Below are 25,593 nucleotides of genomic sequence, written 5' to 3'. Positions count from 1 at the left end.
CTCCTCTTCAGTGATCTGTCTGATATTCTGCAGTAGCTCAGAAAAACATGGACGTCCCTGAGGTTTCTGAAAACACACACACACATACAGACACAAACAAAGAGCTGTTATGATGTCAGTGATGGACACATTTCAGACAGATTCACACGTAAAGGCTGGAATACACAACACAAACACAAACACTACACATCCAATGGTTGCAGGGAAAACTGAGAGTATCAAACTCAAAATATCAGACATGTCTGATCAGGATGAAGCGCAGTGTCCATCATACACACTACAGCAGAGCTTCTCAAGCTTTCTCTGCCATTCGCCGGGGACATTTGCCTGTCCAACAAAAGGGGAATTAGGCTTTAAGTTTGCCTTTTAACATTTATTTTATTAACATCACATTTTAACCCTTTCATGTGTACTGTTAAAATATTACTCCCATCCTGCGTCCCAATTCGCATACTATTCATAATAGCATTCAAAAATAGAATTAGCACGTCTCAAACTGTAGTGTGCTGAAGAGTATCCCACAGACACCCGGATGATGGTTTGCTATTTCCGGTCAGAATCTGAAGTGCGGATCGACACACTAGGCGTTTCTCAATGTCAAGGAAGGATCCTCAGAAGCCAGAATTCCGAGGATGCCACGTCATCAACACCCGATGAAGGACTGCTCCAATGTCGAGGATCCTCAGAATTTCAATCAAGGACTGAGTCCTTCGTTCGAAAAATATGTCATATACAGGAGAGGATGCATATGAGTAGCCTTCGCGCTCTTAGCGTTCTCAAATCACCCACAATCCTCTGCGCGCAGCTTCGCTATCTTCAGACCCGGAGTCGGAGCGTGAACGGGGCAAATATGCTTGTATCGGGGTTCGTAGATGGGAAGGAAGGAGGCGGGAACCGGCAAACGTTCAACAACTTTATAATAAATAATAAACAAAACGAAAGTAACGCGGGCAGCCCCTCACGGACGACTGCCCGCACACACATAATAAAACATAAACAAACCATAACAAAGTCCAGGCCTAGTCCTCTCTCGTCCTCGTTTAACGTTTAAATGCCGGTACAAATTACTACTGTATTGATATAAAAAAATATACAAATAACGTTACACATAACGTTATTGATGGCCAACGGACCTTTTCACTGACGCAATGATGTGCACTTGCTAGCCTGTTCCATTTGCGTGTTCTCCGAATGCTAAAGAGGAGCCTCGCCTAGCCTCTGAAGGAAGTGACTTGGAAGGATCAGTCCCTCCAAGGAAGGATCCTTGACATTGAGAAACACCTACACTCTGCTGATATTACCCACAACCCATTGCGAGTTGGACGAGGATTCGATTAGAACTACAAACACGGATAAAAAAAGTGTTAAAAAACTACAAACATGGCGGATGTGCGAGTCCGACGGTTAAGTAGAGGTTTAGATACAGGATTGAGTGATCAATTATCGGTATTATCCTGATGAATATATATTTATTCAGTGTTTATTATATCTCACCTGCAGCAGCATTGAGAACACATGGCAGCTCATCGAGCCAGAGTGTGTGTGTGTGTGTCTGTGTGTGTGTGTGTGTGTGTTTGTGTGTGTGTGCGTGGCTACATTTCTCTCCGATACGGAAGGAGATTAAACTGAATGTGGAGGATTTTAACTGTATGATGATTGACAGGTCAGTTTAAACGGTTATGGGATGCTCGTAACTAAGCGGCAGAGTCCGTTAAAGATAGCGGAGTAGTCCCGAAGCTTACACACTTTTCTGCTACACACTCAAAAGTATGTACTTTTTTTTTTTTCTTCACAAAAACTTTTAGGACGTAGTATAAGTAGGCGAATTGGGACGCAGCTTCAGTGTGAGTTTTTTTAAGGCGACCGTTATTTTAGAAAGTTTCCCCAAAATAGCACTTTTCTTTTTCTTTTTTATTCAAAATATTGACAAACTTGCTTACCATGTCATCAAGTATCTAATAACCCAATTGTGGGTGTGTTTTGCCATTTAAAAACCTTTATAAATGATCTTGATTTTGATCTATAATATGAGATGGGCGCCGCGCCGCAGTTCAGTCGGATTTACAGCACATAAATTCATCAGTTTCTCCTGAAATAAGTAAGTGACCGTGAACTGGGAGAAGAATCGAGTAAACTTTATAGTTACTCACACTATATATGAATAAAACCTGTCGGCAAATTTATACATGGATCGTTATTGCTGCTTTCAGGTCCCAGTGGCCTGTTCCACAAAGCTGGTTTCAGTTGTTACCCAGGTAAGTTTGAGATTAGTTTGAGCAAACTCTGGTTTTTCGGGCTCAAGAAGGTGGATTGGTTTTTATCAGTGTTCATCACCATGGTTACTTACACTACACGGCTAACCTGAGCCGGATTTATTCTGGGTTAGAGGTCGCAAACCCAAACTGGACCAATCAGCTGCAAGTAAAGGTGCAATAAAGCCACACCACTTGTATCTCTCGTTCCAAATTAAAGCAGTTTATAATGAGAGAACTTTAGAAAACAATTGTGCATCTTTTGGTGCTAATTATTTATTATATGAATTAAAATCACTTTGAATTCATATAATATGTTCATATACATATTATATGAATTGACAAGTAGCCAAATAGTAATATAAATATAATACATGCATTCGTAATTCTTTTAAACAGCGTGTATTAATTTGAGCTCTTTGTGAACCTGTAATTATTAGACATATTCTTTGATTCACATCATGCATTGATATAGTCAGATATTCTTTCATCTGCTTCTCAAACTAAAGTGTTTATTCCTGCCTTGTATACTTATTTAATTTCATGATAATTTTCAAAACGATCTCTCCAAGAGAAGTAGATCAAACGGACGCTGTGATTGGCTGTGATAATCGAGGTTAATAGAGATTAGGCACAAAAAAATAAAAAATGTCCACCCGTCTGTCGCGCCCCACTTATCATGGCACACAGACTGAGGTGTGGTGTATTCCAGCCTTAGAGGACAACTCCGGTGAGGAATGAGCATAATTAACATCTGGTTAGCGAGTAGATCGTTCTCTGGGATGCGTTTTCATGAAATCGAATGTAAAGAGTTGTATCTCTAACAACAGATTATCTTATAACGCTTGTCTATGGGGCACCTGATAAGTCAAATTAAACCGCTAGTTAATACCACTAACAGCTCAAAATAGCCTCACACTAACACGGCAGCTGTGCTCAGAGCCGGCCTTTCCATTAGGCAATATACACTCTAAAACATGCTGGGTTAAAAACAACCCATGTTGGGTTGAACAAGGATTAACCCAGCAATTGGGTTGTTTTAACCCATCGATTGGGTTGTTTTAACCCCGCAATTGTGTTGTTTTAACCCAGCGGTTGAGTTGTTTTAACCCAGCGGTTCAGTTGTTTTAACCCAGCGGTTCAGTTGTTTTAACCCACCAGTTAGGTTAAATGTTGCTTAAGACAACCCAATTGCAGGGTTAAAACAACCCAATCGATGGGTTAAAACAACCCAATCGATGGGTTAAAACAACCTAACCACTGGGTTAGCCATTTTCAACCCAACTTGGGTTGTTTTTATTCCAGCATTTTTTAGAGTGTAGGTGGTCGCCTAGGGCCCCGCTGTAATTTGGGGGGCCCCTCAATCTTGAGATCATAGATGTCACTTTGAATGATGATATTTGTTAATTGATTAAGATCGCTCAACACTGGCAATATTGGTTCACACTCTAAAAAATGCTGGACTAAAAACAACCCATGTTGGGTTGAAAATGGATAAACCCAGCAATTGGGTTGTTTTAACCCAGCGGTTGATTTGTTTTAACCCCGCAATTGGGTTGTTTTAACCCAGCGGTTGGGTTGTTTTAACCCAGCGGTTGAGTTGTTTTAACCCACCGGTTAGGTTAAATGTTGCTTAAGACAACCCAATCGCTAGGTTAAAACAACCCAATCGCTGGGTTAAAACAACCCAATCGCTGGGTTAAAACAACCCAATCCCTGGGTTAAAACAACCCAATCGCGTGGTTAAAACAACCCAATCGCTGGGTTAAAACAACCCAATCGCTGGGTTAAAACAACCCAATCCCTGGGTTAAAACAACCCAATCGCGTGGTTAAAAACAACCCAATTGCTGGGTTAAAACAACCCAATCGATGGGTTAAAACAACCTAACCACTGGGTTAGCCATTTTCAACCCAACTTGGGTTGTTTTTATTCCAGCATTTTTTAGAGTGTAGGTGGTCGCCTAGGGCCCCGCTGTAATTTGGGGGGCCCCTCAATCTTGAGATCATAGATGTCACTTTGAATGATGATATTTGTTAATTGATTAAGATCGCTCAACACTGGCAATATTGGTTCACACTCTAAAAAATGCTGGACTAAAAACAACCCATGTTGGGTTGAAAATGGATAAACCCAGCAATTGGGTTGTTTTAACCCAGCGGTTGATTTGTTTTAACCCCGCAATTGGGTTGTTTTAACCCAGCGGTTGGGTTGTTTTAACCCAGCGGTTGAGTTGTTTTAACCCACCGGTTAGGTTAAATGTTGCTTAAGACAACCCAATCGCTAGGTTAAAACAACCCAATCGCTGGGTTAAAACAACCCAATCGCTGGGTTAAAACAACCCAATCCCTGGGTTAAAACAACCCAATCGCGTGGTTAAAACAACCCAATCGCTGGGTTAAAACAACCCAATCGCTGGGTTAAAACAACCCAATCCCTGGGTTAAAACAACCCAATCGCGTGGTTAAAAACAACCCAATTGCTGGGTTAAAACAACCCAATCGATGGGTTAAAACAACCTAACCACTGGGTTAGCCATTTTCAACCCAACTTGGGTTGTTTTTATTCCAGCATTTTTTAGAGTGTAGGTGGTCGCCTAGGGCCCCGCTGTAATTTGGGGGGCCCCTCAATCTTGAGATCATAGATGTCACTTTGAATGATGATATTTGTTAATTGATTAAGATCGCTCAACACTGGCAATATTGGTTCACACTCTAAAAAATGCTGGACTAAAAACAACCCATGTTGGGTTGAAAATGGATAAACCCAGCAATTGGGTTGTTTTAACCCAGCGGTTGATTTGTTTTAACCCCGCAATTGGGTTGTTTTAACCCAGCGGTTGGGTTAAATGTTGCTTAAGACAACCCAAATGCTGGGTTAAAAATGCTGGGTTTTTAGTCCAGCATTTTTTAGAGTGCACACTTTTCATGTTCGGTTGGATTAAAACGAGCCCTGGTGCGATTCCTCGGTTATGATCGTATGTGGGTTTAGAACAGATATGAACACTGCAATCCGAACCCTGGTGATGATCTCAGTCCGCTTCCAAACCAACTCTGGTGCAGTTTGATTGATATATGAACGCAACACGGACCAAAGACATGTAGACGAACCAAAAACAGGACGTGATGTCACAAGATGCGATGCTACACTGTAAAAAAGTAAGTGACCTGGTTGCCTTAAAATTTTGAGTTAATTGAAATTAAAAATTTGAGTTGAAACAATGAAGGAAATTTGTTTAATAAATAGAAACTCAAAATATTATTGTATCTGAACCACATAAAAAATTTGATAAATCATGAAAATAGCACAATTTAGCTCCGTCATCAGAAATAAAACACACAATTACCCAATATGCTTACACAATCTTTTAATAATATTATAATAAAGGTCGCCGAATCTCAAAAAAGGTTCATTGTATTAACTCTTGAAATAACTCATAACTCATTCATGAAAACGCATCCCAGAGAAGGATCTACTCAGTAACCATCTGTTAATTACCCCTATGGTCACTTCTCACCGGAGTTGTCCTAATTTAAGGAGTGTGAAAGTGAGTCTGAAAAAGTGAGACCTCGTGCCAGCAGCGGTACATGATGTTGTAGATGTGCCCAGATGCCCGATGAGGCCTGTACAATCGGCCGCCCTGGGTCACCTCCTCCACCACCTCCACATTACTGCGGTTCTCAAACGGGCTCTTGCCTTCAGAGAAAACCTCCCACATCAGCACACCTGCTTACACACACACACACACACACACACACACACACACACACACACACACACACACACACACACACACACACACACACACACACACACTTAACGCCTGGATACGACTCAGCTACAACCAGAGGTGGACAAACTACACAACTTCATTACTAGAGTAAAAAAGTACAGAAGTATTTTTCAAAAGTACTTAAGTATCAAAAGTAAATGTCCTTCTTTATGTCGCCGCATTATTGTATTATAGTTGTATAAATGCACATTATGCCATCATGGTTTAAGCCAGTCAGTGACGCTCCATCTGACACACTAGCAGACGACTAACTTAAACTCATTTAAATACTTGTAGAAAAGTTACAAAGCTCTTTATAAAGCTGCTGTCACTTTAAGGCCGAATGCACGGATCCAATACACTGATACACATCTGATATTCTCACACTGTTCACCTTCACTGAAGACAGAATCAACTTTGTTTATGTGAATACTCCACTAAATGAGCATTTGGACATCCGTCTTCTTCCATTTTGCTCTAAACTATAAATCAGTGTTTAAAGCCCCACTTGGCTACTTTTGCTCTCGGGGTCCCCCTACAGTTTGGAAAAAATAATGTCCTCAACTACTGTCGTAAGAGCTGTCATCCTACAACAGCGGATGCCATCGCGCGTGCATTTGTTGACATGACAACCCTGATAGCCCTGAACTAGTGATGCGCGGGTCGTCTCATAACCCGCGGACCCCGTATGTCTATTTAATGGTCGCGGGTGCGCGGCGGGTTGTAAAAATATATACAGTGGTGCGGGGCGGGCCAAATAACTTCATAAAAGCGTCCCGCGGGTCGGTGCAGCACTAACAGTTCCCCTGAACACTGCAAGAGGAGTTCTTCTGGCGTCGCGTGTGAAATGTCTTCATCCCAGGTAACGTTACAGTCAGTGGCTTATGCTTCAGCATGTCATATGAATATCATTTCATGGGTTTTATTTTTTTCAAACGCCAAATAATCGCGATGCTCACGTTTACAAGCCAGCGTCATTATAGTAGTCTATTGGTTACCGTTTTACAGAATCTATATGATCCTTCAGTTCAGTGTTTGAGTGGTAGCTCACCGTAACAAGCAGCACCGTAACATGTAGTGGAGTAAAGAGGACGATATTTGTCTTTCAGATGGAGTGAAGTTAAAGTCAGAAGTTTACAGAAAAAATAATACTCCAGTAAAGCACAGAGACTCAAACAGTGAACTTCAGTACAGGACTCGAGTAAATGAGCTGAGCTACTGTCCAGCTCTGGTTATATATATATATATTAAATGTGCTTTGTTACACACACATAAACTCACTCACCCACACACACACACACATGTTTGTTTTTGTGACATATGAGGCCATTCCATAGGCATAATGGTTCTTATACTGTACAAACTGTATTTTCCATCCCTTTACACTGCCCCTAAACCTACCCATCACACACACACACACACACACACACACACACACACACACACACACACACACACACACACACACACACACACACACACACACATGTTTGTTTTTGTGAATTGTGGGGACATTCCATAGGCGTAATGGGTTTTATACTGTACAAACCGTATTGTCTATCCCCTTACACTGCCCCTAAACCTACCCATCACAGGAAACATTCTGCATTTTTACTTTTTCAAAAAAACTCCTCCTGTGTGATTTATAAGCATTTTGAAAAGTGGGGACATGGGGTAATGTCCTGATATGTCACCATTTTCTGTAATACCTGTGTCATACACATGTTATTATACACATTTTTGTCCTGATATGTCACAAAAACAAGCACACACATACACACACACACACACACACACACTCCTCCTGTGTGATTTATAAGCCTTTTGAAAAGTGGGGACATGGGTAATGTCCTCATATGTCACAAAAACATGCCCACACACACACACACACCCGGCCTCTGACCTCCAGGCCTTACCAAATGACCAGACGTCTGACTTGTTGCTGAACTTGTTGAAATGCAGGACTTCAGGTGGAGACCATTTGACGGGGAACCTGGAGCCCATGGAGCTGGTGTACTGATTGTCCAGCACATACCTGCCGGAGAATTTAAAGGGTTAGTTCAACCATAAATGTAAATTGTGTGATGAATTCCTCCTGTGGTTGGCCAGCCGTCAGACCTCCGCTCATCTTCACACACAGATGAAGATATTAGTGTTGAAATCCGATGGCTCAGAAAGGCCTTCATTGACACCAATGTCATTTCCTCTCTCAAGACCCATAAAGGCACTAAAGACGTCGTTACAAAGCCCATCTCACTACAGCGGCTCTACAATCATTGATGAAGAGGCCAGAATAGAGTTAGTGCGCAAAAAACACTAAATAACGACTTATATAGTGATGGCCGATTTCAGAACAAAGCTTCGAACCGTTATGAGTCAGTGAATCGATTCGTGATTCGGATCGCGTGTCAAACTCAAGCAGCTCCTCCCGTGATCTCTCTTGAAGACGATATTGTAGTAATGTCAACTGCAGTTCATCGTCTGGCCACTAGAGCGGCTCCTGAAGCCGATACTGTAGTAATGTAAACTGCAGTTCCTCCACTGGCCACTAGAGCGGCTCCAGAAGCCGATACTGTAGTAATGTAAACCGCAGTTCCTCCTCTGGCCACTAGAGCGGCTCCAGAAGCCGATACTGTAGTAATGTAAACTGCAGTTCCTCGTCTGGCCACTAGAGCGGCTCCAGAAGCCGATACTGTAGTAATGTAAACTGCAGTTCCTCGTCTGGCAACTAGAGCGGCTCCAGAAGCCGATACTGAAGTAATGTAAACTGCAGTTCCTCGTCTGGCCACTAGAGCATTTCCTGAAGCTGATAATGTAGTAATGTAAACTGCAGTTCCTCCACTGGCCACTAGAGCGGCTCCTGAAGCCGATAATGTAGTAATGTAAACTGCAGTTCCTCGTCTGGCCACTAGAGCGGCTCCAGAAGCCGATACTGAAGTAATGTAAACTGCAGTTCCTCGTCTGGCCACTAGAGCGGCTCCAGAAGCCGATACTGAAGTAATGTAAACTGCAGTTCCTCGTCTGGCCACTAGAGCGGCTCCAGAAGCCGATACTGAAGTAATGTAAACTGCAGTTCCTCGTCTGGCCACTAGAGCGGCTCCTGAAGCCGATACTGTAGTAATGTAAACTGCAGTTCCTCCACTGGCCACTAGAGCGGCTCCTGAAGCCGATAATGTAGTAATGTAAACTGCAGTTCCTCGTCTGGCCACTAGAGCGGCTCCAGAAGCCGATACTGTAGTAATGTAAACTGCAGTTCCTCGTCTGGCAACGAGAGCGGCTCCAGAAGCCGATACTGTAGTAATGTAAACTGCAGTTCCTCGTCTGGCCACTAGAGCGGCTCCAGAAGCCGATACTGTAGTAATGTAAACTGCAGTTCCTCGTCTGGCAACTAGAGCGGCTCCAGAAGCCGATACTGAAGTAATGTAAACTGCAGTTCCTCGTCTGGCCACTAGAGCATTTCCTGAAGCCGATAATGTAGTAATGTAAACTGCAGTTCCTCCACTGGCCACTAGAGCGGCTCCTGAAGCCGATAATGTAGTAATGTAAACTGCAGTTCCTCGTCTGGCCACTAGAGCGGCTCCAGAAGCCGATACTGAAGTAATGTAAACTGCAGTTCCTCGTCTGGCCACTAGAGCGGCTCCAGAAGCCGATACTGAAGTAATGTAAACTGCAGTTCCTCGTCTGGCCACTAGAGCGGCTCCAGAAGCCGATACTGTAGTAATGTAAACTGCAGTTCCTCCACTGGCCACTAGAGCGGCTCCAGAAGCCGATACTGTAGTAATGTAAACTGCAGTTCCTCCACTTGCCACTAGAGCGGCTCCTGAAGCCGATAATGTAGTAATGTAAACTGCAGTTCCTCGTCTGGCCACTAGAGCGGCTCCAGAAGCCGATACTGAAGTAATGTAAACTGCAGTTCCTCGTCTGGCCACTAGAGCGGCTCCAGAAGCCGATACTGAAGTAATGTAAACTGCAGTTCCTCGTCTGGCCACTAGAGCGGCTCCAGAAGCCGATACTGTAGTAATGTAAACTGCAGTTCCTCCACTGGCCACTAGAGCGGCTCCAGAAGCCGATACTGTAGTAATGTAAACTGCAGTTCCTCGTCTGGCCACTAGAGCGGCTCCAGAAGCCGATACTGTAGTAATGTAAACTACAGTTCCTCGTCTGGCCACTAAAGCGGCTCCAGAAGCCGATACTGTAGTAATGTAAACTGCAGTTCCTCCACTGGCCACTAGAGCGGCTCCAGAAGCCGATACTGTAGTAATGTAAACTGCAGTTCCTCGTCTGGCCACTAGAGCGGCTCCAGAAGCCGATACTGAAGTAATGTAAACTGCAGTTCCTCGTCTGGCCACTAGAGCGGCTCCAGAAGCCGATACTGAAGTAATGTAAACTGCAGTTCCTCGTCTGGCCACTAGAGCGGCTCCAGAAGCCGATACTGTAGTAATGTAAACTGCAGTTCCTCGTCTGGCCACTAGAGCGGCTCCAGAAGCCGATACTGTAGTAATGTAAACTGCAGTTCCTCGTCTGGCAACTAGAGCGGCTCCAGAAGCCGATACTGAAGTAATGTAAACTGCAGTTCCTCGTCTGGCCACTAGAGCATTTCCTGAAGCCGATAATGTAGTAATGTAAACTGCAGTTCCTCCACTGGCCACTAGAGCGGCTCCTGAAGCCGATAATGTAGTAATGTAAACTGCAGTTCCTCGTCTGGCCACTAGAGCGGCTCCAGAAGCCGATACTGAAGTAATGTAAACTGCAGTTCCTCGTCTGGCCACTAGAGCGGCTCCAGAAGCCGATACTGAAGTAATGTAAACTGCAGTTCCTCGTCTGGCCACTAGAGCGGCTCCAGAAGCCGATACTGTAGTAATGTAAACTGCAGTTCCTCGTCTGGCAACTAGAGCGGCTCCAGAAGCCGATACTGAAGTAATGTAAACTGCAGTTCCTCGTCTGGCCACTAGAGCATTTCCTGAAGCCGATAATGTAGTAATGTAAACTGCAGTTCCTCGTCTGGCCACTAGAGCGGCTCCAGAAGCCGATACTGAAGTAATGTAAACTGCAGTTCCTCGTCTGGCCACTAGAGCGGCTCCAGAAGCCGATACTGTAGTAATGTAAACTGCAGTTCCTCCACTGGCCACTAGAGCGGCTCCAGAAGCCGATACTGTAGTAATGTAAACTGCAGTTCCTCGTCTGGCCACTAGAGCGGCTCCAGAAGCCGATACTGTAGTAATGTAAACTACAGTTCCTCGTCTGGCCACTAAAGCGGCTCCAGAAGCCGATACTGTAGTAATGTAAACTGCAGTTCCTCCTCTGGCCACTAGAGTGGCTCCAGAAGCCGATACTGTAGTAATGTAAACTGCAGTTCCTCCTCTGGCCACTAGAGCGACTCCAGAAGCCGATACTGTAGTAATGTAAACTGTAATTCCTCCTCTGGCCACTAGAGCGGCTCCAGAAGCCGATACTGTAGTAATGTAAACTGCAGTTCCTCCTCTGGCCACTAGAGTGGCTCCAGAAGCCGATACTGTAGTAATGTAAACTGCAGTTCCTCCTCTGGCCACTAGAGCGACTCCAGAAGCCGATACTGTAGTAATGTAAACTGCAGTTCCTCCTCTGGCCACTAGAGCGGCTCCAGAAGCCGATACTGTAGTAATGTAAACTGCAGTTCCCCCTCTGGTCACTAGAGCGGCTCCAGAAGCCGATACTGTAGTAATGTAAACTGCAGTTCCTCCTCTGGCCACTAGAGCGGCTCCAGAAGCCGATACTGTAGTAATGTAAACTGCAGTTCCTCCACTGGCCACTAGAGCGGCTCCAGAAGCCGATACTGTAGTAATGTAAACTGCAGTTCCTCCACTGGCCACTAGAGCGGCTCCAGAAGCCGATACTGTAGTAATGTAAACTGCAGTTCCTCGTCTGGCCACTAGAGCGGCTCCTGAAGCCGATACTGAAGTAATGTAAACTGTAATTCCTCCACTGGCCACTAGAGCGGCTCCAGAAGCCGACACTGAAGTAATGTAAACTGCAGTTCCTCCTCTGGCCACTAGAGCGGCTCCAGAAGCCGACACTGTAGTAATGTAAACTGCAGTTCCTCCTCTGGCCACTAGAGCGGCTCCAGAAGCCGATACTGTAGTAATGTAAACTGCAGTTCCCCCTCTGGTCACTAGAGCGGCTCCAGAAGCCGATACTGTAGTAATGTAAACTGCAGTTCCTCCTCTGGCCACTAGAGCGGCTTCAGAAGCCGATACTGTAGTAATGTAAACTGCAGTTCCTCCACTGGCCACTAGAGCGGCTCCAGAAGCCGATACTGTAGTAATGTAAACTGCAGTTCCTCCACTGGCCACTAGAGCGGCTCCAGAAGCCGATACTGTAGTAATGTAAACTGCAGTTTCTCCTCTGGCCACTAGAGCGGCTCCTGAAGCCGATACTGTAGTAATGTAAACTGCAGTTCCTCCTCTGGCCACTAGAGCGGCTCCAGAAGCCGATACTGTAGTAATGTAAACTGCAGTTCCTCCTCTGGCCACTAGAGCGGCTCCAGAAGCCGATACTGTAGTAATGTAAACTGCAGTTTCTCCTCTGGCCACTAGAGCGGCTCCAGAAGCCGATACTGTAGTAATGTAAACTGCAGTTTCTCCTCTGGCCACTAGAGCGGCTCCAGAAGCCGATACTGTAGTAATGTAAACTGCAGTTCCTCCTCTGGCCACTAGAGCGGCTCCAGAAGCCGATACTGTAGTAATGTAAACTGCAGTTCCTCGTCTGGCCACTAGAGCGGCTCCAGAAGCCGACACTGAAGTAATGTAAACTGCAGTTCCTCCTCTGGCCACTAGAGCGGCTCCAGAAGCCGACACTGTAGTAATGTAAACTGCAGTTCCTCCTCTGGCCACTAGAGCGGCTCCAGAAGCCGATACTGTAGTAATGTAAACTGCAGTTCCTCGTCTGGCCACTAGAGCGGCTCCTGAAGCCGATACTGAAGTAATGTAAACTGTAATTCCTCCACTGGCCACTAGAGCGGCTCCAGAAGCCGACACTGAAGTAATGTAAACTGCAGTTCCTCCTCTGGCCACTAGAGCGGCTCCAGAAGCCGACACTGTAGTAATGTAAACTGCAGTTCCTCGTCTGGCCACTAGAGCGGCTCCAGAAGGAGCAGAATCTCATTGAGTCTCATGTTAAAATGCCCAACTTTACAGCAGAATAAAACATGTTTACAGTCTGAGACTAACTGTGGTTTTGGTCTATACGACTAATTTTGCCCTTCATGACGACTGAGAGGGGGTGAATTATTTATAACTCATTCGTTTACGTTATAAAAAGCCTTAAAGTGGCTTCCGGTTTGAACGTCAACGTGATGGCAGCACTGTGAACGGGCTCCCAAAGAAGCCTATGAAATTTTAAAATTTACCCCGTTAAGACAACGCAATTTAATGCCTGGAGGTAGATAAGTGAGGGGGTAAGCGAAATACACCTAAACTAAAACATTGACGGAGCAACATAGTGGGTGCTTAAACCTGGGAAAATAGCGCTAGCTTCCCTGCTAATCGTTAAAGTAATTCACTGCTCGACACGAGGCCGCGCACTGGTGGACTGCTACTGCTCGGTGAAACGACATGGCCAGCATAGATGTGGTACTTCAGGAACTGAGGGACTTTCGCCAAGAAAACAGCGCGAGTTTGGGGGAAATTAAGGAAGAAATGTCAAAGATGAGCGAAAGAATGGACGAGGCTGAAGGGCGGATTGAAAAGACGGAGGAAAGGATTCAGAATACGGAGGATGCCATGACGGAAATAATAAAGTTACAAATAAGGTTGGAGGACAAATTAATGGACCTGGAGAGCCGTACAAGAAGGGAAAACATCCGCATCTATGGGGTACCCGAGACAGCAGAGCGGGATTCTCCAACAATGAGTGATTTTGTGGAGAGGCTGCTGCGTGACGGTTTGGGGCTCGCCCAAGATGAGCTTGACATATGCATCGAACGGGCGCATCGCTCCCTAGGTCCACCACCACCAGACGATGCCCCCCCGCGCTCGATTATTGTGAAATTCCTCAGCTTCAAGACCAAAGAACTTTTGCTCCGCAAGGCATGGCAGAAAAAAGGATTCACTTGGAACGGCAAACAAGTAAGTTTAGACCATGACTATCCTCCTCTCATCCTAAAGAGACGAAAAGAATATGCAGAGTTGCGCAAGATTCTGAAAGAGCAGCAGATCCCCTTTCAGACTCTCTTTCCAGCAAGGCTGAAGGTGAAATACACTGAAGAAACTAAAATTTACAACACAGTGGCTGAAGCTACTGCAGATATGTCAAGGAGAGGCTATGCGGTGAAGGTCATCAGATCGCCAGAAACAGCGTTGGAGCAGCTGAAGCAGCTGACCTGGACCAGAGTTGGCAGAGGAGCGGGGAGCAGCGCAACAAATAAGAGGCGAGACCCAGTTTACAAAGACAAACTCAGAGCCTTCAAGAGGACCTCACCTGCGCCTTCGGGAAATTGAGGTTTAACCACTCTGTTGTTCGCTTTAATTAAAAACAAAAACAAGGCTATTACTTAGTTTAATGGTGTGTAAAACGTGGATTAGTAAGGTTTTTGGAGGGTGTTCTTCTCTGTGAGGCCTTAGCCATTAAGGGCCTCCTCCACTGACTGATGAAGAAGTTGCCTTTAAAGGCGAAGCAGGGTCCACTTCAGGGACCCCTACCTTGGAAGTTAGAACTGCTTCAGTGTGATTTTATTTTGTTTTTTGTTTTCATGCTATTGGTTCAAGCGTTTTTTTGTTTTTGTTTTGTCTGTTCAAAGTTTATAAGGGTGTGCGGGGAGCCTATTAAAATGTGTGTATTCATCCTATAATTTAGATGAATAGCAGATCAGTGAAAATGGTATCAATCAATATTAATGGTTTACATAATCCGGTAAAAAGGTGGAAAGCCCTATCTAAATTCAAAAGAGATAAAGCTCAGATTGTTTTTATGCAGGAAACACATTTGTCTGATAGCGAACATGAAAAACTGAACAAACTTGGTTTTAAACATGTTTTCTATTCCTCTCACAGTTCGGGAAGGCGAAGAGGCGTGGCGATCCTGGTGCATGGCGCTCTAAACTATGAACATTTATCAGAATATAAAGATAAGGAGGGTAGATATATAATGGTAACTGGTAAGATTGACAGTATTATTCTGAGTCTCTTAAACGTGTATATTCCCCCAGGAAGCAATTGGTCCTTGTATAAACAGACCCTAGAATTAACAACGACAAGGAGTCAGGGAATTTTATTATGCGGTGGTGATCTTAACCTCACATTAAATGCTAAATTGGATTCTTTGAACGGTAAAGGTGATGCGAGAAATATTGGAGGAAAAATGGTACACCTTATGGACGAATTAGGATTAGTTGATGTGTGGAGAGATCGCCATTCAACTGATAGGGATTATACCCACTATTCCTACGCACACGATGTCTATTCAAGGTTAGACTATATCTTCATGTTTAGAAACGATCTCTTTAGACTAAAAGATTGTGAAATAGGCCCCTGTATTATATCAGATCACAACCCAGTTTATGCTAACGTCTGTCTGAACAGAAAGAATAGATCTACCTTATGGAGGTTGAACACAAACATTCTTAATTACCCCGATATTAAAGAACGTCTGAAGAAAGAAATAGAGGAGTATCTAGAATATAACGATAAGGACGATATGTCACCGGGAACATTATGGGATGCACTTAAGGCAGTGATCAGGGGGAAAATAATTGGTATTTCTTCCCATCTGAAAAAAATAGGTCAGCAAAAACTCCGCCACTTAGAAGATAAGCTGCTAGATCTGCAACGACAGCACTCGAGGTCTCATAATGGTAATATTAAATCGGATATAATGAAATTGAAAAAAGAATTGGAGGATTTGAACACAATAGATGTACAGAAAAAACTCATGTTTATAAAGCAACAGTACTATGAGGTAGGGGGGAAATCACTGAAACTTCTCTCTTATAAGCTTAGGAAACAGTAAGCAGAGAGATCCATTCATAAAATTAAGAATCCCCTAAATGATCAAATAGAAATTGATCAGGGAAAAATTCAACAATGCTTTTTGGATTATTATAAGACATTATATTCTCAACCTCATATAGACAACAACCAGGACATCAATATCTTTTTGTCCGAACTTGAGTTACCAAAAGTGACGGAGGAACAAAATAAAAAGTTATTAACTACAATAACTAAAGAAGAAATCCAATTAGCAATTAAAAGATTAAAGGGAGGGAAGATGGCAGGGGCTGATGGATTTGGTCCGGAATGGTACAAAACAATGCAAGTTTTTCTGGTCCCAACGTTGCTGAAAACATTTAATTGGGTGTTGGCAAATAAGATAGTCCCACCATCATGGAGGGAAGCAATAATTTCCATCATCCCAAAAGAAGGAAAGGATAGATTGAAGTGTAGTAACTATCGCCCAATTAGTGTTCTGAATATAGACTATAAGTTGTTCACCTCTATTATGTCAAGAAGATTGGAATCTATTTTACCAGAATTAATCCATAAGGATCAAACGGGTTTCATTAAACACAGACAGACTCAAGACAACATTAGGAGGGTTTTACACATAATGAGGTGGGTGGATAAGCAAAAATTAGAGACCTTAGTGTTGAGTTTGGACGCTGAGAAAGCATTTGATTCAGTGAGGTGGTCCTTCTTATATAAGGTGCTTGGAAAATTCGGTTTTGATAAATCTGTAATTGAGGTTATCTCAGGGTTATACAATAACCCAACTGCGAGGATAAAAATTAATGGAGACCTTACTGAATCATTCATATTAGAGCGTGGGACTCGACAAGGATGTTGCATCTCGCCTCTCCTCTTCGCCTTGTTTATCGAACCTTTAAGCCAGTGGATCAGGCAGAGAAAGGATATAACTGGAATAAGAACAGTAGGAGGGGAGCAAAAATTGGCACTTTTTGCTGATGATTTACTATTAACTATATCTTACCCCACACAGGTTGTTCCTAAAATCATTAAACTACTACAAGACTATGGCTCTTTTTCAGGGTACAAGGTTAATGTAAATAAAACGCAGGTATTAACTCTGAACTATAACCCTCCACATGAAGTCAAGGATAGTTATAATTGGAAATGGGAGGCAGACAATATCAGTTATCTAGGGGTGGTATTGCACCGAGACTTCACTAAAATGTTTGAAGCTAACTATGGCCCTCTGAATAAAGCAATAAAATCGGACATACAAAGATGGAATACCATTCCGTTTTTGGACTTACATTCTAGGATTGATTCAATAAGATTAAATATCCTCCCCCGAATGCTCTACTTATTCCAGTGTTTACCAATTTTCATTCCTCAAAAACAATTTGTAGAATGGGATAGAATGCTGTCAAAATATATTTGGAAAGGGAAAAAATCTAGAGTTAAATATAAAACCTTACAATTGAAGAAAGATAAAGGAGGTCGTGGTCTCCCTTGTCTACGAGAATATTACTGTGCGGCTCAGTTAAGACCATTAATATGTTTATGTTCTTCAAATTACACAGCAGGATGGAAGGACGTTGAGGGGACAACTATTGAAGCAATACCAGTTGAAGCTTTATTAGCAGATACTAAACTGCAGAATAAGATTCATTTATTAGACAAACCCATTTCAAGTGTAATGATAGCAGCTTGGAATGAAGCAATTAAGATTTGTGGTTTGGAAAACACTTCAAAAATCTTAAAATGGTGTGCTTACGACTCAGATTTTACCCTGAACCAGCACGATGATAGATTTAAGAACTGGACCCTAAAAGGATTGACTGATTATTACTCATTTGTCCACAAGGGGGCACTCCAATCTTTTGATTCCCTGCAAAGAAAACACGGTCTAGACTCTGCTGACTTCTTTAGGTACCTTCAGATCAGGCACTATTTTAATCAGGAACTGAAAGTGAATTTAAACGACCTAGGATTTGTGGGTACATTTATATCACTAGCTACAAATTCAGGAGCACACAATAAAATTATATCTAGGTTATACAATAGCATCCTGCAGGGCAAAAAAGACAACACTCATTATGTTAAAGAGAAATGGGAAAAAGAGGGCAATTTGATAATCACCAAGGAATGTTGGGAACATATATGCGAGATACAATGGGTTACAACGGGATCTAATGTATGGCGTGAATTTTGTTGGAAAAGTATAATGAGATTTTTCATCACCCCTGTACAGAAGAGGTATCGGGGCACTGGAGATGCCTGTTGGAGATGTGGAGGGGGTGGTGCTAACCATTTCCACATTTTTTGGGACTGCAAAGTTATCTCTCAGTATTGGTCTAGAATTCATGAGCATATACAGAATATTTTTGCATTTGTTTTTCCATTTGCTTTTGATACCTTATATCTCAGCAATATATCATCGGATAAACTGGACTCGAAGGACAAGCTTCTGTACATCTTATTGGCAGCAAGTAAAAAGGCTTTAACGAGGAGATGGCTTAAACCAGAACCACCAACAACTGAGGACTGGATAAACATTGTGTACGAGATCTACATAATGGAAAAACTGTCCTTTTCAATGAAAGTGCAGAGGGACACTTTCTACAAGATGTGGTCCAAGTGGACGGAATATGTGAAACCGGTTAGATCTGACTTTCTGTAAACACTGCTGCTTCCTACAAATTGTGCACTGATTTAAAAGTTTAAATGAACAATATAAATAATATGAAAGTAATTTGGTTTCCCCGCAACCCCCCCCCCTTTGAGTTCTGTTGTTCTTTTGTTAAAAAGTAAAAAAAAATGTTAAAGCAATGTACTGTACTTCATATGCCCAATAATATGTAAAATTCAACATGCTTTTCCAATAAAAGATAATAAAAATAAAAAATAAAAAGCCTTAAAGTTCTCCATAATTAAGGGCATAGTTACTTTGAGTCTATAGTCATCGCGTCACATAAGCTCCGCCCACATCCCCTAAGCCCCGCCTCTTTGTCAATTTTCTGTTATCCCGCGATGACTCGCTCGCAAGATGGCGACGGCTCGACTCTACTTTACGCTTCAGAACGGCTCGTCGGATCCTATGGGTGACGTCACGGACACTACGGCCATATTTTTTTACAGTCTATGTTCCTACCGCAGATATCGGGACTTTGTTCAGCCAATTATATCATGTTTGTGCAGGCACAACTATCTAAACACTCTCAAAGGGTTAGTTTGGGTTACTGAATCGATTCATGATTCGGCTCTCGTGTCAGACTGCTGAAATCATGTGGACTCTGGCGATCCGAATCATGAATCGATTCACTGACTCATAACGGTTTGAATCATTAATCGATTCACTGACTCATAACGGTTCGAATCATGAATCGATTCACTGACTCATAACGGTTCAAATCATGAATCGATTCACTGACTCATAACGGTCCGAATCATGAATCGATTCACTGAATCATAACGGTTCGAATCATGAATCGATTCACTGACTCATAACGGTTCGAATCATGAATCGATTCACTGACTCATAACGGTTTGAAGCTTTGTTCTGAAATCGGCCATCACTATATAAGTCGTTATTTAGTGTTTTTTGCGCACTAACTCTATTCTGGCCTCTTCATCAATGATTGTAGAGCCGCTGTAGTGAGATGGGCTTTGTAACGACGTCTTTAGTGCCTTTATGGGTCTTGAGAGAGGAAATGACATTGGTGTCAATGAAGGCCTTTCTGAGCCATCGGATTTCAACACTAATATCTTCATCTGTGTTTGAAGATGAGCGGAGGACTGACGGCTGGCCAACCACAGGAGGAATTCATCACAAAATTTACATTTATGGCTGAAGTAACTCAAACGAACCCTTTGAGTGTTTAGATATTTGTGCTGGCACAAACATAACATAATTGGCTGGACAAAGTCCCGATATCTGTGTTAGGAAGGACGTCAGGATGCGGTTTCGAATTCACAAACGTAAGCACTAAGTCTCGATGTAGTATGAAGAGTGTGAGCAGAAAGAATCGCCACAGTTTTCTGACCTGGTCATGCCGAAGTCACACACCTTCACAACGTTCCTCTCGTTCACCAGGCAGTTCCGTGCAGCCTATGAACACACACACACACACACACACACACACACACACACACACACACACACACACACACACACACACACACACACACACACACACACACACGTTGGTCTATGTGGTTTACAGGGACATTCCATAGGCGTAATGGTTTTATACTGTACAAACTGTATTTCTATCCCCTTACACTGCCCCTAAACCTACCCATCACACACACACACACACACACACACACACACACACACACACACACACACACACACACACACACACGAGCTCTCTGACCAGGTCTCTGTGTATGAAGTTGTTTTGCTCCAGGTACTCCATGCCCTCACACACGTCTTGGCACACGAAGAGCATCTGCAGGCGGCCCAGAGTGCGGCTGTGCTGCCGCAGGAAGTGGAGCAAGCAGCCGTTCTCCATGAACTCCGTCACGATGCAGATCGGCCTCTGAGTCACACACACACCGTACAGCTGCACCAGCTTAGGGTGGCAGAGACGCCTGCAAACACACACACACACACACACACACACACACACACACACACACACACACACACACACACACACACACACACACACACACACACACACACACGGAGTCATGAGACTGATGAACCAGAGCTACACAGCCAGAGATCAACTACCCGTCTGTCCATCTGTCTGTCTGTCTGTCTGTCTGTCTGAGTGTCTGGTTAAGTGTCTGTCTGTCCGTCTGTCTGTCTAAGTGTCTGTCTGTCTGTCTAAGTGTCTGTCTGTCTGTCTGTCTGAGTGTCAGTCAGAGTGTCTGTCTGTCTGAGTGTCTGTCTGAGTGTCAGTCAGAGTGTCTGTATGAGTGTCTGTCTGTCTGAGTGTCAGTCAGAGTGTCTGTCTGTCTGAGTGTCAGTCAGAGTGTCTGTCTGAGTGTCTGTCTGTCTGAGTGTCAGTCAGAGTGTCTGTCTGTCTGAGTGTCAGTCAGAGTGTCTGTCTGTCTGAGTGTCTTCACTGCCGGTTGTATTCTGTGTATAACTGTGTATGTGACAAATAAAACTTTTGAACTTGAACTTGAACTTGAGTGTCTGTCTGTCTGTCAGTCTGAGTGTCTGTCTGTCTGTCTGAGTGTCTGTCTGTGTGTCTGTCTGTCTGTCTGAGTGTCTGTCTGTCTGAGTGTCTGTCTGTCGGTCTGAGTGTCTGTCTGTCTGTCTGTCTGTCTGTCTGAGTGTCTGTCTGTCTGAGTGTCTGTCTGTCAGTCTGAGTGTATGTCTGTCGGTCTGAGTGTCTGTCTGTGTGTCTGTCTGTCTTTCTGAGTGTATGTCTGTCGGTCTGAGTGTCTGTCTGAGTGTCTGTCTGTCTGAGTGTCTGTCTGAGTGTCTGTCTGAGAGTCTGTCTGTTGGTCTGTCTGAGTGTCGGTCTGAGTGTCTGTCTGTCAGTCTGTCTGAGTGTCTGTCTGTCTGTCTGAGTGTCTGTCTGCCTGAGTGTCTGTCTGTCTGTCTGTCTGAGTGTCTGTCTGTCTGTCTGTCTGAGTGTCTGTCTGTCTGTCGGTCTGTGTGAGTGTCTGTCGGTCGGTCTGAGTGTCTGTCTGTCTGTCTGTCTGAGTGTCTGTCTGTCTGTCTGAGTGTCTCTCTGTCTGTCTGTCTGACTGTCTGTCTGTCTGTGTGAGTGTCTGTCTGAGTGTCTATCTGAGTGTCTGTCTGAGTGTCTGTCTGTCTGTCTGTCTGAGTGTCTCTCTGTCTGTCTGTCTGAGTGTCTGTCTGTCTAAATGTCTGTCTGTGTGAGTGTCTGTCTGAGTGTCTGTCTGTCGGTCGGTCTGAGTGTCTGTCTGTCTGTCTGTCTGTCTCTCTGTCTGTCTGTCTGACTGTCTGTCTGTGTGAGTGTCTGTCTGAGTGTCTATCTGAGTGTCTGTCTGAGTGTCTGTCTGTCTGTCTGAGTGTCTCTCTGTCTGTCTGTCTGAGTGTCTGTCTGTCTAAATGTCTGTCTGTGTGAGTGTCTGTCTGTCTGTCTGTCTGAGTGTCTGTCTGTCTGAGTGTCTGCCTGAGTGTCTGTCTGTCTGTGTGAGTGTCTGTCTGACTGTCTGTCTGTCTGTCTGTGTGAGTGTCTGTCTGTCGGTCTGAGTGTCGGTCTGAGTGTCTGTCTGAGTGTCTGTCTGTCGGTCTGAGTGTCGGTCAGAGTGTCTGTCTGTCTGTCTGAGTGTCTGTCTGTCTGAGTGTCTGTCTGTGTGTCTGTCTGTCTGTCTGTCTGTCTAAGTGTCTGTCTGTCGGTCTGAGTGTCTGTCTGTCTGTCTGTCTGAGTGTCTGTCTGTCAGTCTGAGTGTCTGTCTGTCTGTCTGAGTGTATGTCTGTCGGTCTGAGTGTCTGTCTGTGTGTCTGTCTGTCTGTCTGTCTGAGTGTATGTCTGTCGGTCTGAGTGTCTGTCTGAGTGTCTGTCTGTCTGTCTGAGAGTCTGTCTGTTGGTCTGTCTGAGTGTCGGTCTGAGTGTCTGTCTGTCAGTCTGTCTGAGTGTCTGTCTGTCGGTCGGTCTGAGTGTCTGTCTGTCGGTCGGTCTGAGTGTCTGTCTGTCTGTCTGAGTGTCTGTCTGTCTGTCTGTCTGTCTGAGTGTCTCTCTCTCTGTCTGTCTGTCTGTCTGTCTGACTGTCTGTCTGTCTGTCTGTCTGTCTGTCTGTGTGAATGTCTGTCTGAGTGTCTATCTGAGTGTCTGTCTGAGTGTCTGTCTGTCTGAGTGTCTCTCTGTCTGATAGTCTGTCTGTCTGAGTGTCTGTCTGTCTGAGTGTCTGTCTGTGTGAGTGTCTGTCTGTCTGTCTGAGTGTCTGTCTGTCTGAGTGTCTGTCTGTCTGTCTGTCTGTGTGAGTGTCTGTCTGTCTGACTGTCTGTCTGTGTGAGTGTCTGTCTGTCTGTCTGAGTGTCTGTCTGTCTGAGTGTCTGTCTGTCGGTCTGAGTGTCGGTCAGAGTGTCTGTCTGTCTGAGTGTCTGAGTGTCTGTCTGTCTAAGTGTCTGTCTGTCGGTCTGTGTGTCTGTCTGTCTGTCTGAGTGTCTGTCTCTCTGTCGGTCTGAGTGTCTGTCTGAGTGTCTGTCTGTCTGTCGGTCTGAGTGTCTGTCTGAGTGTCTGTCTGTCTATCTGACTGAGTGTCTGTCTGAGTGTCTTTCTGTCTGAGTGTCTGTCTGTCTGTCGGTCTGAGTGTCTGTCTGAGTGTCTGTCTGTCTATCTGACTGAGTGTCTGTCTGAGTGTCTTTCTGTCTGAGAGTCTGTCTGTCTGTCTGTCTAAGTGTCTGTCTGTCTGTCTGTCTGAGTGTCTGAGTGTCTGTCTGAGCATCTGTCTGTCGTTCTGAGTGTCTGTCTGTCTGTCTGTTTGTCTGAGTGTCTGTCTGAGTGTCTGTCTGTCTGAGTGTCAGTCAGAGTGTCTGTCTGTCTGAGTGTCTGTCTGTCTGAGTTTCAGTCAGAGTGTCTGTCTATCTGAGTGTCTGTCTGAGTGTCTGTCTGTCTGAGTTTCAGTCAGAGTGTCTGTCTGTCTGAGTGTCTGTCTGAGTGTCTGTAGGTCTGAGTGTCTGTCTGAGTGTCTGTCTGTCTGTCTGAGTGTCTGTCTGAGTGTCTGTAGGTCTGAGTGTCTGTCTGAGTGTCTGTCTGTCTGTCTGTCTGAGTGTCTGTCTGAGTGTCTTTCTGAGTGTCTGTCTGTCTGTCTGACTGAGTGTCTGTCTGAGTGTCTGTCTGAGTGTCTGTCTGTCTGTCGGTCTAAGTGTCTGTCTGAGTGTCTGTCTGAGTGTCTGTCTGTCTGTCTGACTGAGTGTCTGTCTGTCTGAGAGTCTATCTGTCTGTCTGTCTGTCTGAGTGTCTTTCTGTCTGTCTGTGTGAGTGTCTGTCTGTCTGTCTGTCTAAGTGTCTGTTTGTCTGTCTGTCTAAGTGTCTGCCTGTCTGTCTGTCTGTCTGAGTGTCTGAGTGTCTGTCTGAGCATCTGTCTGTCGTTCTGAGTGTCTGTCTGTCTGTCTGTCTGTCTGAGTGTCTGTCTGATTGTCTGTCTGTCTGAGTGTCTGTCTGAGTGTCTGTCTGTCTGAGTGTCTGTCAGTCAGAGTGCTTGTCTGTCTGAGTGTCTGTCTGAGTGTCTGTAGGTCTGAGTGTCTGTCTGAGTGTCTGTCTGTCTGTCTGAGTGTCTGTCTGAGTGTCTGTCACTCTGTCGGTCTGAGTGTCTGTCTGAGTGTCTGTCTGTCTGTCAGTCTGAGTGTCTGTCTGAGTGTCTGTCTGTCTGAGAGTCTGTCTGTCTGTCTGAGTGTCTTTCTGTCTGTCTGTGTGAGTGTCTGTCTGTCTGTCTGTCTGTCTAAGTGTCTGTTTGTCTGTCTGTCTAAGTGTCTGTCTAAGTGTCTGCCTGTCTGTCTGTCTGAGTGTCTGAGTGTCTGTCTGAGCATCTGTCTGTCGTTCTGAGTGTCTGTCTGTCTGTCTGTCTGAGTGTCTGTCTGAGTGTCTGTCTGTCTGAGTGTCAGTCAGAGTGTCTGTCTGTCTGAGTGTCTGTCTGAGTGTCTGTCTGTCTGAGTGTCAGTCAGAGTGTCTGTCTGTCTGAGTGTCTGTCTGTCTGAGTGTCTGTCTGAGTGTCTGTCAGTCAGAGTGCTTGTCTGTCTGAGTGTCTGTCTGAGTGTCTGTCTGTCTGAGTGTCAGTCAGAGTGTCTGTCGGTCTGAGTGTCTGTCTGAGTGTCTGTCTGTCTGAGTGTCTGTCTGTCTGTCTGTCTGAGTGTCTCTCTGTCTGTCTGTCTGTCTGTCTGTCTGTCTGTCTGTGTGAGTGTCTGTCTGAGATTCCATCTGAGTGTCTGTCTGAGTGTCTGTCTGTCTGTCTGAGTGTCTCTCTGTCTGTCTGTCTGAGTGTCTGTCTGTCTGTCTTTCTGAGTGTCTGTCTGTCTGTCTGAGTGTCTGTCTGTCTGTCTGAGTGTCTGTCTGTCTGAGTGTCTGTCTGAGTGTCTGTCTGTCGGTCTGAGTGTCTGTCTGTCTGTCTGAGTGTCTGTCTGAGTGTCTGTCTGTCTGTCTGAGTGTCTGTCTGAGTGTCTGTCTGTCTGTCTGTCTGAGTGTCTGTCTGTCTGTCTGAGTGTCTGTCTGTCTGTCTGTCTGTCTGTCTGTCTGTCTGTAAGAGTGTCTGTCTGTTGGTCTGAGTGTCTGTCTGTCTGTCTGTCTGTCTGAGTGTCTGTCTGTCTGTCTGTCTGTCTGTCTGAGTGTCTGTCTGTCTGAGTGTCTGTCTGTCTGAGGGTCTGTCTGTGTGTCTGTCTGTCTGTCTGAGTGTCTGTCTGTCTGAGTGTCTGTCTGTCTGTCTGAGTGTCTGTCTGTCTGAGAGTCTGTCTGTTGGTCTTTCTGATTGTCTGTCTGTCTGTCTGTCTGTCTGAGTGTCTGTCTGTCGGTCGGTCTGAGTGTCTGTCTGTCTGTCTGAGTGTCTGTCTGTCTGTCTGTCTGAGTGTCTCTCTGTCTGTCTGTCTGTCTGTCTGTCTGTGTGAGTGTCTGTCTGAGATTCCATCTGAGTGTCTGTCTGAGTGTCTCTCTGTCTGTCTGTCTGAGTGTCTGTCTGTCTGTCTGTCTGTGTGAGTGTCTGTCTGTCT

The 25,593-nt window shown here is 44.6% G+C and overlaps 1 protein-coding gene across 3 annotated transcripts in view; it reads right to left on the bottom strand.

Moving 5' to 3' along the window:
* The window catches only part of txk (TXK tyrosine kinase), a 57,292-nt gene that overhangs the window by 305 nt on the left and 31,394 nt on the right, over positions 1 to 25,593 (bottom strand). For all 3 annotated transcript variants that reach the window (XM_067445384.1, XM_067445383.1, XM_067445385.1), the window contains 5 exons: positions 20,339 to 20,555; positions 20,003 to 20,067; positions 7,941 to 8,059; positions 5,821 to 5,978; positions 1 to 66 (listed from right to left, as the gene is read on the bottom strand). The exon at positions 1 to 66 is cut by the window's left edge and continues 305 nt beyond it. In XM_067445384.1, coding sequence (XP_067301485.1) covers positions 1 to 66; positions 5,821 to 5,978; positions 7,941 to 8,059; positions 20,003 to 20,067; positions 20,339 to 20,555 — 625 coding nt within the window. The remainder of the gene's footprint in view (positions 67 to 5,820; positions 5,979 to 7,940; positions 8,060 to 20,002; positions 20,068 to 20,338; positions 20,556 to 25,593) is intronic.

The sequence above is a fragment of the Pseudorasbora parva genome, chromosome 6, assembly GCF_024679245.1.
Source record: "Pseudorasbora parva isolate DD20220531a chromosome 6, ASM2467924v1, whole genome shotgun sequence".
NCBI lineage: Eukaryota > Metazoa > Chordata > Actinopteri > Cypriniformes > Gobionidae > Pseudorasbora > Pseudorasbora parva.
The sequence above is the reverse complement of the archived record's forward strand: the minus strand, read 5'-3'. Positions and strand labels throughout refer to the sequence as shown.